This window comes from Erpetoichthys calabaricus, chromosome 1, assembly GCF_900747795.2.
Source record: "Erpetoichthys calabaricus chromosome 1, fErpCal1.3, whole genome shotgun sequence".
NCBI classification, from domain to species: Eukaryota; Metazoa; Chordata; class Cladistia; order Polypteriformes; family Polypteridae; genus Erpetoichthys; species Erpetoichthys calabaricus.
In genome coordinates, this window is record NC_041394.2 from 108,246,518 (window position 1) to 108,259,235 (window position 12,718).

Genomic DNA, 12,718 nt, shown 5'->3' on the forward strand with positions numbered 1-12,718 from the left:
GTGGTGCTTGCATGTGGAACATTTTGCTGTGAACAGACAACATGCGGTCAAAGGAGCTCTCCATGCAGGTGAAAGAAGCCATCCTTAAGCTGTGAAAACAGAAAAAACCCATGCGAGAAATTGCTACAATATTACGAGTGGCAAAATCTACAGTTTGGTACATCCTGAGAAAGAAAGCAAGCACTGGTGAACTCAGCAACGCAAAAAGACCTGTACGTCCACGGAAGACAACAGTGGTGGATGATCGCAAAATCATTTCCATGGTGAAGAGAAACCCCTTCACAACAGCCAACCAAGTGAACAGCATTCTCCAGGGGATAGGCGTATCGATATCCAAGTCTACCATAAAGAGAAGACTGCATGAAAGTAAATACAGAGGGTGCACTGCAAGGTGCAAGCCACTCATAAGCCTCAAGAATAGAAAGGCTAGATTGGACTTTACTAAAGAACATCTAAAAAAAGCCAGCACAGTTCAGGAAAAACACTCTTTGGACAGATGAAACCAAGATCAACCTCTACCAGAGTGATGGCAAGAGGCGTGGAACAGCTCATTATTCAAAGCATACCACATCATCTGTAAAACACGGTGGAGGCAGTGTGATGGCTTGGGTGTGCATGGCTGCCAGTGGCATTGGGACACTAGTGTTTATTGATGATGTGACACAGGACAGAAGCACCCGAATGAATTCTGAGGAGTTCAGAGACATACTGTCTGCTCAAATCCAGCTAAATGCAGTCAAATTGATTGGGCGGCGTTTTATGATACAGATGGACAATGACCCAAAACATACAGCCAAAGCAACCCAGGAGTTTGTTAAAGCAAAGAAGTGGAAAATTCTTAAATGGCCAAGTCAGTCACCTGATCTTAACCCAATTGAGCATGCATTTCACTTGTTGAAGACTAAACTTCAGACAGAAAGGCCCACAAACAAACAGCAACTGAAAGCCGCTGCAGTAAAGGCCTGGCAGAGCATTAAAAAGGAGGAAACTCAACATCTGGTGATGTCCATGAGTTCAAGACTTCAGGCTGTCATTGCCAGCAAAGGGTTTTCAACCAAGTATTAGAAATGAACATTTTATTTCCAGTTATTTAATTTGTCCAATTACTTTTGAGCCCCTGAAATAAAGGGATTGTGTTAAAAAATGCTTTAGTTGCCTCACATTTTTATGCAATCGTTTTGTTCACCCCACTGAATTAAAGCTGAAAGTCTGCACTTCAACTGCATCTGAGTTGTTTCATTTAAAATTCATTGTGGTAATGTACAGAACCAAAATTGGAAAAAAGTTTTCTCTGTCCAAATATTTATGGACCTAACTGTATTACTTAGCTGGACAAGCACAGCAGGGCAGGTACTGTAAGTAAACCGCTTCAATGAGATAATACTCAAAATTTATTTGAATCATTACTCACAGTGTATTTATTTGCAGAGAAACTAGACTTCATTTACTAAAAGTCAAAAGTAGAGGTAAACATACAGCCTGAACAATTCAAATGAATGTCCATATAGCCTAGAGAGGGATAGCTATGTAAATAAAGAGTCCATTTTTCTTAAAACAAATAAAGCATTCTTTAAATGTATGCACTGTTGCACATTTTTTTTATCTCTTCTCTTTTGGGGCACATTTTTATTTTGTCAGTGGGGCTTTACTTTCATCTTCTGACAACAAAAGTGTTTTGGTGCATCCTTCAAAATTTGCCTATGCCTTCTGTCTTTCACATACCAAATTCTGTGTTTCATATTTCTCGTATTAAATGCTGTGTGTCATATCTCTAACTTAAAAGCCACTGCCTTCTCTTATACTCTGGCTTGATGGTTATTTTCAGTAAGTGAAAAACTGGATGACTGAGAAATTATGTTAGTCTTGCTACCTGTCAACCTGAAGTTATTTTAAACTAATCATGCCTTATATTTGCATATGCTTCTCATAATTCAAATGTTTTATTTGCATAAATGTGTCCCAGAATTCAACACTCTGGTTCAAAAGAAAAACAGGTCCAGCAGTCCCCTTTTCTAAAGTGGTATCAACCTTGGCCCCCAATATCCTCAAAAACGTTTCCTCTTTCACTGGCTCCTTATCTTTATTAATAGCACTTTCTCAAAACAGTTTCTGCAGCTTCTCACCCAGTAATTCAGGGTCATTTCTTAACTGCATGATGCCCTATGATTCATTAGTTCTGTTCCTTCATTTCGCTTCTCCTAACCTTCCACTAAGCACCTGTTTAAAAACACATAATTACAGGTAATGGTAGTTTTAAAACCCTTATGAGCTCTATAATATAGTGGTCGCTTTATTCACTTAAAACCTACGTCTTCTCTAAATAATTATAAACAAACTTGGATTCTTTAGGCCGGCACGGTGGCGCAGTGGGTAGCGCTGCTGCCTCGCAGCTGGGAGACCTGGGGACCTGGGTTCACTTCCCGGGTCCTCCCTGTGTGGAGTTTGCATGTTCTCCCCGTGTCTGTGTGGGTTTTCTCCGGGCACTCTGGTTTCCTCCCACAGTCCAAAGACATGCAGATTAGGTGGATTGGCGATTCTAAATTGGCCGTAGTGTGTGCTTGGTGTGTGGGTGTGTGTTTGTGTGTGTCCTGCGGTGGGTTGGCACCCTGCCCGGGATTGGTTCCTGCCTTGTGCCCTGTGTTGGCTGGGATTAGCTCCAGCAGACCCCCGTGACCCTGTGTTCGGATTCAGCGGGTTGGAAAATGGATGGATGGATGGATTCTTTAATCCACCCCTCCCTACCCCATGAATTTTGTACTATTTTAAATTCTTGCTGCCAAGTTCATCAAGTATAATAGAAAAAGATAAATGTACTGTACACTTCTTTCTTGTGAGAAATTGCTCTTCTTATCAGCCATAGTTGTTGTTAAAGACTAACAATTGTATATATTTGATTCTTTTCATTTGTGGGTAGATTACAGGGTATGATTATTGCTTAAACTAATACTTGAGACTTAGAAATAGAAATAGGTATTCATCTAACAAAACTGAAATATATAACAAAAATCGTGGTGGTAATGTGTGTACCATGCGATGTATAAAACGCTAGCAAGAAGATCATTAATGTGCAGTTTTCATAGTGAAGCATTTGTTAATCTTTCATACATCTTTCCTTAATTTCTGGTACTGTTGTTACATACGGTAAAAGAGTTGAACACAACATTATTATGAATAGTAATAAAGGTTCTTTAATAATTAATTTTCTGGAAAGTAAAAATCCTGTGATTCACCCATACCTTTTCTATTTGTTAAGTTCATTTTACTTTCTTTTCTTTTTGGCTTGCACCCTCTTTCAGCTGCTGGAGAAATGTTAAGGCTTATGACACAAGGAAATGTCTCTTTTTTGGAGTGCTTTGTACCATATTCATGATATAAATAACTAAACATTAGTTTGGCATTTGATTATATTAATTTACATTGTTTGATCCTTTCTTGACTTGAGATTTGCACAGGACCTGTGTAAAGTGCAGTTTCTGAACTATAGTCCTATCTGTTGTTTGAATAGCTGATTGCAGTTTTCATTCTGAGTGGGCTGATGCACTTCCAAACCAAACAACTGTGGAGGAAGTAAGGGTGCTTGATTAGTAGCTGGACTTTTGAGCACATAAGGACTGCATGATGGGAATACACTAGTGTTATACTGAAGTTATGTTAGCAGTATAAACAAATTTCATCAGAATTGGCTTAGGCTATTTTAATATGTTAACTATACTCCATAATCAGTATCTAATGACTGCTGATGTGAGTCCAGGAAAAATAATAATTATGTTTTCTTAGAGCTAATTGCTAAAAATATCCAGGCCATGGTTTCTGGGGAAAATCAGTTCGTCAGTGTAAAATTCTGAAAGTTTAAACATCCACAAAGTATTTTCTAAACCACTTCTATGAGTCTATACTGTTTTTGCTTGATTAAAATTATAGTTTGTCTTTCTTAATCTGATCTTTTTTTGTACAGAATAAAGGAAACAGATGCTGCAAAACTCAGAGAAGAGTACAGTCAGTTAGTGCAAGGACTGAAAGAAGCAAATGTTGCCAGGGAAACCGATGTATATCTCTCTAATCCAGTGCTACCAGATGAAATTCTACAAGGTAAAATTCATCTTATCTTTTTTTTTTTTTTTTTTAAATAAGTATTAACTGGATGAGTTATTTACATTGGAGTGAAGCACTGTTGTATGTTGAGTGTACAGTTGTGTTGCAGAGGCATCAGCTAATTCCTAAGAATTACCAGGGTAAGGCAGCTGGAACTTGCTCTGTGTGCTTACCTACAGGACTCCTATTTTGAAGGTACTAGTGGCACATTTATCTAAGCACCACTGGCTTTTAGTTTAGGGATTAAGCAAATAAGTCCAGATAAACTACAGTATGTAAGTAAAAGCTTTGTCTTTTCTAAACATTTCTCTTGCAACTATGTCTGAATGTATGAAAATTGCATAACCATTTACGCAAAATCACAACAAAAACGCTAGTGTGCAAAGCAAGCAACTGAATGCACTATACCATGTGTGTTATGTTAAATTAATGTACAACCCCAAATCAGAAACAGATGGGAAGGTATAGAAAGTGCAAAAAAAAAATGCAGTGATTCTTAAATTTACTTTGACTTTTATTTCATTGCAGACAGTATAAACCCAAGATATTTTGTGTTTTGTCCGGTAAACTTAATTTCTTTTCTTAATATACATCCATTCCTGCATTTCAGGCCTGCAGCATGTTCCAAAAAAGTTGGGATGGGGGCAAATTAGGGCCAGTAATGAGTTAAAATAATTAAATAATGATAAGATTTTCAACAGGTGATTGTAATCATGATTTGGTACAAAAGCAATATCCACAAAAGGCTTAGTCTTTGAGGAGCAAAGACGGGCAGAGGATCTCCAGTTTGTCAACAATTGTGTAAGAAAATTATTGAAATGTTTAAAAACAATGCTCCTCAAAGAAAGATTGGAAGGGATTTGCATATTTCTCTCTGTATTGTGCATAATATCATTAAACGATTCAAGGAATCTGGAGGAATTTCATTGTGTAAAGGGTAAGGGCACAATATAGCCACACTGACAAGGGATTACTTTGTCAAGGCTTTGTCAAGCTCTATAATACGAAGTTAAATTCACAAATGGCACTTAAAACTTTACTGTCCAAAAAACAATTCTTATGTTAACCATGTTCATTCGGTTGCAGTGTTCTATGCACTTGTCAGCTATTGAAATGGCATTACTTCTGGTGAGGTCCGCAAACTCAATAACTGATAAGGAAGGTGAGCTATGCCCTGGTGTTTTGTTTGGGCTGTCAAGAGGCAGTGGCTGAGGGAAGGACACTACTTATAATGCTGGTCATTATAGACTCCACCTCTGCATACCATTTTGGTTAAACAGAGGAATACTTTCAGCACCAAACTGATCCATGTGTACTGCTGTAGATTGTTCTTTTTGAGGTAATTTCTGACAGCAGCCATAGCTTTGTGTTAGGAGTTCCCTTATTGCCAAGGGTGTTTTGATATTTTAACCTCTGAAGCATAATGTTACCTGCAGAGAACTGTATATTGACCCACACTGCTTTTTGGTCTCAATGTTATGTGTCACATGGTTGCAGCTATAAATTTTGCTTACATTTGGGCCCTCAGAATATGCTACACATGTACTTTTCAATTTGTTTACAGCCAGTTTCACTGTCCAGAAGACCAATATTTGTTGTTTTTAATGTTTTAAAAATGTGAAACATACACAGGTAAAATTCCATTACAACGAATATCTTTACAACGAAATTTTCATTGAAACGAAGTATGTTTATAGTGCCAACAGCTTCCCCATATGACACGAGTCTATAGAAATCTCGTTACTACGTAGTACATTCAGCAGATACTTTCATTACAGCGAAGTGCACAAAAGACCTTGAAATGTCTGAATGAATCATCCACAGAGCAGTTAGTTCTGTGGCCGCAGCTCAGTTGTGCACAATGATCCCCAAACAAACACTGAAATTTTTTTTTCTTTCTTTGAACTTTCCTTGTACTGTTGTTTATTTATTTTTTTTTTTGCCTTTTTTGTTTCCTGCAGTTTTCAGTGATAACCTTTTGCTTATTGCTCGTCAACATTTGAAAAACATCCATTGGAATTTAACTCATTGTCACTCTCCTATAGAAACGGCAGACATGAAAAACGATAACAGTTCATATTAGAAAAAAAAAATTTAATTTTTTGCAGCTCTCGATTGCGGCAAAAAGAAAAAAGACGTTGCCAGTGAATTCGGAATTTCGCCATCGACACTGTCAACTTTCTTGAAAGACAGAGCAAAAAAAGAAGAAAAATATCGGGTTGCAAACGTATGTGTACTGCTGCATTTGAAGACTTCGAAAAAGCCGTTTTTATGTGGTTCAGTGATGCTCGTTCAAGAAACATTCCTATTAATGCGGCACTCATTCAAGAAAATGTGAGGTTTGTAAACTCTCTTGGGACCTCCCACAACTAGACATCAAGCCGAAGAGTATCCCGAAGTGCAATCTCCGCGTCTGTACGGGGCAATAGCAGGCTCAAAGATATGCTGTGTCTCTCCACCAAAGTAAACAGAAAAGATCTCGATGGGTGATGCAGGGTTAGGAGCACGTAAATTGTAAATGCAGATAACAGGATTACTTGATCACTGACCTGCACGACCCTGCCTGACTGCTGTGTCTGTGTATAGCAGAGTGGCAGATCACGCTACAATAAATAACGGTGCTGTTCCTGTTTCAAGCTGAATAAAGCTGGTTTTGCTAAAGTACTGAGACTCTGCCTCGTGTTTTGGGGTGCAAGACAGGGATTTATAGCGCGACACCGATCTTTTATGATTTGCTTCTGTGGCGCTTCACTACAACGCTGTGAGCCTCCTATTTCCCTGCCCCAGCAACGGACAAACAATCTTCCACAGACGCTGCAATCACGCTTCAGGACACATGTCAGCGTGTCATTTCCATTGGGTGGGGAGAAACCTCACAATATGAAGAAAAAAAAAAAGGATGATTCGGCTTCTGATTGATAACTGTGCTGCCCACAACATGCTTCCACATTTAGATAATATTCGCATTGAATTCCTCCCACCCAATTGCACGGCAGCGCTTCAGCCATTGGGTTTGAGCAAGGGTCTCCAAACTACAGCCCGCGGAACAGATGCGGCCCGCGAGGCCCTCTCATCCGGCCCGTGGAGACTTTATCTACGGAAAAAAATTACGGAAATTTACGTGTATCCTGCCAAGATCAGCCACCGCTTACGTGGACGTTACATTTTTACCGAATTAAAATAGAGGCGCGCAGTAGTGTGTTATGTTTTTCAACCGATCACTACATTGCAAAACCTTATTCGCTGCTTACTTTTTCTACTTCTTTTCACAGTCAATGAGATGATATAACGCCATCTAGTGGCAGAGTTTTTAAATGGTTTGCTGCTTGTTCAAGACTTGATTATTTTGATCACAGTTTGCCAGTTGCGGTTGACTGCTGCGATGAGGAGGTGTTGGTGTCAGATAGCGTCTAATTGCGAAACATGTTGCACTCTATTTTATTTAATGACTAGCAAAATACCCGCGCTTCGCAGCGGAGAAGTAGTGTGTTAAAGAGGTTATGTAAACATATATATACATATACATATATACATATATATACATATCTACATATACACATATCTACATATACATACATATACACATCCACATATACATATATATACATATACAAATTTACACATCTACATATATATATCTATAATAATAAAAGGCAAAGCCCTCACTGACTGACTGACTGACTGACTCATCACTAATTCTCCAACTTCCCGTGTAGGTGGAAGGCTGAAATTTGGCAGGCTCATTCCTTACAGCTTACTTACAAAAGTTAGGCAGGTTTCATTTCGAAATTCAACGCGTAATGGTCATAACTGGAACCTCTTTTTTGACAATATACTGTAATGGACGGCAGCTCGATGGCCGTGGGAGGCGGAGTTGAGTGTCACTTCATCACGCCTCCCACGTAATCACGTGAAAAGACTGTGAACGCAGTAGGGAGAAATGAAGGAAGAGCCGCAAACAGCGAAGAACAAAAAATTCATTAAACAATTGAGAAGGGAGCGAAACAATAAGAAGCGAGCGACTGAAGCATACAAGCATCTTCATAAGGGAAACAAAGCACGGTGTAAAACGTAAGTTTAAATTAAGTTTATAGAAACGCTCCCGCTGCGGATTGCAATAACATATTCGCGAGATAAAAGTTTAATGAGAAGACACGAAGTATAAACGAACCACACGCCGTAGCGCAACGTTAGGGGCTTCACCTCTGGCGCTGACATTCGAGATTCGATTCCCGAGAGGGGATGCAATGAGTGTGTACGCATGAAGAGCACAGAATTAGGGCGAAACACGTGTCGCGTACTCTTTGCATAATTTGAAAGTAAACAATTTCAACCATTCTATGATCTGCTTCTCCCAACTGACAGACGGCACATGGCGGATGTTAGTCGACTTGCTGACCGCAACATTAGTGGCTTCAACTCTGGTGCTGACGATAGAGATTTGATTCCCGAGAGGGGAGGCAGTGAGTGTGTATGCCTGATGAGCCCAGAATTAGGGAGAAACACGTGTCGCATACTCTTTGCATTATTTGAAAGTAAACTATTAAAACCATTCTATGATCTGCTTCTGGGAACAGAAAGAGGGCACGTGGCGGACGTAAGGCGACTTGCTTACCAACCACAAGCGTAACCTGGCAGGTAACCACCCATACAATCAGATTGTGATTCAGAAAACGAATGCCATGAATGTAATTACCACGAACTATATACTGTCAAATAAACGAAACACACGCCGTATCGCGACAGCTGTGAAAAGGGAGCTTCACAAAAAAACAGATCCTTAACTATATTTTCGATCCATTTAAAAAGGTTTTCTTTTCTTCTTAATAAAAAATTAAAAGCAGTACTTCGCCGCAACGAAGCGCGAGAATTTGGCTATATATATCTGCTTCTCGCAATTAAAAGAGGGCACGTGCCGGATGTTAAACGACTTGATGACCAAGCATAAGCGTTACCTGCCAGGTAACCACCCATACAATCAGATTGTGATTCAGACTAGGAATGCAATGAATGTAATTACCCCGATCTACGTACAAGGCGAAAGTCTTGCAACATTCAAAGATGATGGTTTGGGATAAGTACACCATGGAACATAAAAGAGCTTATGAAGCCTTGAACCGAAGAAAGCAAGATCTTGGAGATCGTAAAACAAAAAATAGGAGGTAATGTCGTTTTACTCGCTGTAGATTTTAGTCAAACATTACCAGTTATTCCACGAGGGAGACCAGCAGATGAACTCAACGCGTGTTTAAAATCCATGCTTCTCCCACGGTCGGTTATATGTCGCGTGTTCTCGGGTAGGTACACCAAAAAATGTATACATTTAAGCATGTAATGGGCAAACAAAAAATGAGGTATACCCGAAGGCACTGCAGTAGTACTTAATGTAACTTTACTTCTTAAATGTTAATGTTTTACTGTTTAATAATTTATACGCTTCTTATATGTTGTTCAAATTCTTTTATCAAAATACCAGTGACAGCGCAATGCACGATAACATGGAGTGAATACACCATACGCATCCGCCCACGGCCGCCCTGGTGTGCACAGATAGGAGTTGATTCTACAATAAAATAAAATAAAGATAAAAACAGTAATACAATCATCACCCATAAAGCGGATAGTAGACGTGACGTACTATATGTGTACCAGATTTCAAGTCAATTGGTGAAACGGTTTGCGAGCTACAGGTGATTTAAAATCCTGGACAGACAAACAAATAGCCACGGTAGCAAATTATAGAAGAAGATCTTACTGTTTAATAATTTATATTTATATGAAATGTGCTTCTTATATATTACTTCATATTCTCATATGATAATGATGTTAATGTTGTTTATATTGATTTCTATGTTATTGTAAGTGCATGTATGTGTGTATATGTATGTGTGTATATATATATATATATATATATATATATAATATATGTGTATATGTGTATATATATATATATATAAATATATGTGTATATGTATATATATATATGACAGCAACACTCATAACAATGACAACACAATTACATTGACAATCATGTTACGTTATTTTTAAAATGTTTCCTTTACTTTTTCATAACCTCTTTAACACACTAGATATATATATATATATATAATATAGAGATATATAGATAGATAGAGATATATATATATATATATATATATATATATATAGATAGAGAGATAGAGATATATAGATATATATAGATAGATAGAGATATATATATATAGATAGAGATATATAGATATAAATAATGCAAAGAGTACGCGACACGTGTTTCGCCCCAATTCTTGGCTCATCAGGCGTACACACTCACTGCACTCCCTTACGGGAATCGAACCTTGGACATCAGCTGTAGAGGTGAAGCCCCTAACATTGCGCCACGGCGTGTGGTTCGTTTATTTGACAGCAGGTAGATCAGGGTAATTACATTCACGACATTCGTAGTCTGAATCACAATCTGATTGTATGGGTGGTTACCTACCAGGTAACGCTTATGGTTGGCCAGCAAGTCAGCTAACATCAGCCACGGTGCCTTCAGTTGTGTGAAGCAGATCATAGAATGGTTGAAAATAGTTTGCTGTCAAATAATGCAAAGAGTATGCGACACGTGTTTCGCCCTAATTCTTGGCTCATCAGGCGTACACACTCACTGCACTCCCTTACGGGAATCGAACCTCGGACGTCAGCGCTAGAGGCGAAGCCCCTAACATTGCTCCACGGCGTGTGGTTCGTTTATTTGACAGCAGGTAGATCGGGGTAATTACATTCACGGCATTCGTAGTCTGAATCACAATCTGATTGTATGGGTGGTTACCTACCAGGTAACGCTTATGGTTGGCCAGCAAGTCAGCTAACATCAGCCACGGTGCCTTCAGTTGTGAGAAGCAGATCATAGAATGGTTGAAAATAGTTTACTGTCAAATAATGCAAAGAGTACGTGACAAGTGTTTCGCCCTAATTCTTGGCTCATCAGGTGTACACACTCACTGCACTCCCTTACGGGAATCGAACCTCGGACTTCAGCGCTAGAGGGGCTTCGCAGCGGTGAAGTATTGCTTTTAAATTTTAATTAAGAAGAAAAGAAAACCTTTTTAAATTGAGGGAAAATATACCAATAACAATTTGTTAAGGATCTGTTTTTTTGTGAAGCTGCCTTTACACAGCCTGTTCGCTGTTTTATAAACGAATGCCATATAAGGCCGTCCTTTCTCCTTGCTTAGCGGTTCTGTATTGTTTTATTGTTCGTTTATTACGATTGTTATAGTTATTGTGTAGGTATTTGAGAGTCACTTTTCTGTTCAGGTACCCATTTCCTTTATGTAATCCGCGGATTCTCCGCTATTTTTTGTTCGTTTATTACGATTATAGTTATTTATTGATTCCCTTCTTTAGCTGACTGCCTGCTCATATAAGGCGCTCTGCTGTTTTTTTGTGAAGCAGTCTTTACACAGCTTCTCCGCTGTTTTATAAACGAACGCCATATAAGGCCGTCCTTTTTCCTTGCTTCGCCAAGGAAGCAGCCTTTTTATTTAATCCACGGGTTATTCGCTGTTTTATTGTTCGTTTATTACGATTGTTATAGTTCTCTTTGTATACCACGTTGTCAGTTCAGCACTCCAGTTGTAATATGACCAAGTCGTGCAAGCTTACTGTTGAGAATGCAACGTATAGTTGTACAGGAGAAAAGCAATCTTGCCAAACTTAATTTAAACTTACGGTTTACACCGTGTTTTGTTTCCGCCTTAGCTGCACTTATGAATATGCTTGTATGCGTCACTCGCTCGCCTCTTATTGTTTCGCTGCCTTCTCAATTGTGTAATGAATGTTTTCTTCAGCGCTCTTTGGGGCTCTTCCTTGTTTTCTACGTACTGCGTTCATAGTCAGTTCTCGTGATTACGTGGGAGGCGTGATGACGCGATACGCAACCCCGCCTCCCATGGCCAGCGAGCTGCAGTTCATTACAGTATATTGACAAAAAAGAGGTTCCAGTTATGACCGTTACGCTTTGAATTTCGAAATGAAACCTGCCTAACTTTTGTAAGTAAGCTGTAAGGAATGAGCCTGCCAAATTTCAGCCTTCCACCTACACGGGAAGTTGGAGAATTAGTGAGTGAGTGAGTGAGTGAGTGAGTGAGTGAGTGAGTGAGTGAGTGAGTGAGTGAGTGAGTGAGTGAGTGAGTGAGTGAGTGAGTGAGTGAGTGAGTGAGGGCTTTGCCTTTTATTAGTATGGATAATTTCCTTCGCGTAATTACTTACCAGTGTGTATAAAGTATTGGGAATGTCGTTAGTTTAACAAGAATTTTCCGAATATTCTGAAGAGGAAACATTAAAAGCAACAATCTCTCTACCATAAGTGGATATATTTGCAGACTATATTCAGGTAAGTGTAACTTAAGAAATCATAAGAATTTTTAAAAATTGTTTCGGGTCATTTGCAGCTATAATTGCGACGAAATTAGTTCGCATAATCAGGTTTTTTGAGCGATATTGTGTGCAAGATACTTTCAGTTTCACTATTTGTTCATGTTGAAGTCACTTTATTTTAGTTCCCAACGATGGCCGAGAAGAGGAAAAGAAAAATAGATGATGAGTGTCGGCAATTTCAAGAAGAATGGAGTTTGAAATACTT

General features: G+C 38.9%; 1 protein-coding gene across 1 annotated transcript in view; it reads left to right on the forward strand.

The window, feature by feature from the left end:
- The window catches only part of ercc2 (excision repair cross-complementation group 2), a 113,741-nt gene that overhangs the window by 48,792 nt on the left and 52,231 nt on the right, over nt 1–12,718 (forward strand). The window contains exon 10 of the mRNA XM_028804993.2: nt 3,956–4,089. Coding sequence (XP_028660826.1) covers nt 3,956–4,089 — 134 coding nt within the window. The remainder of the gene's footprint in view (nt 1–3,955; nt 4,090–12,718) is intronic.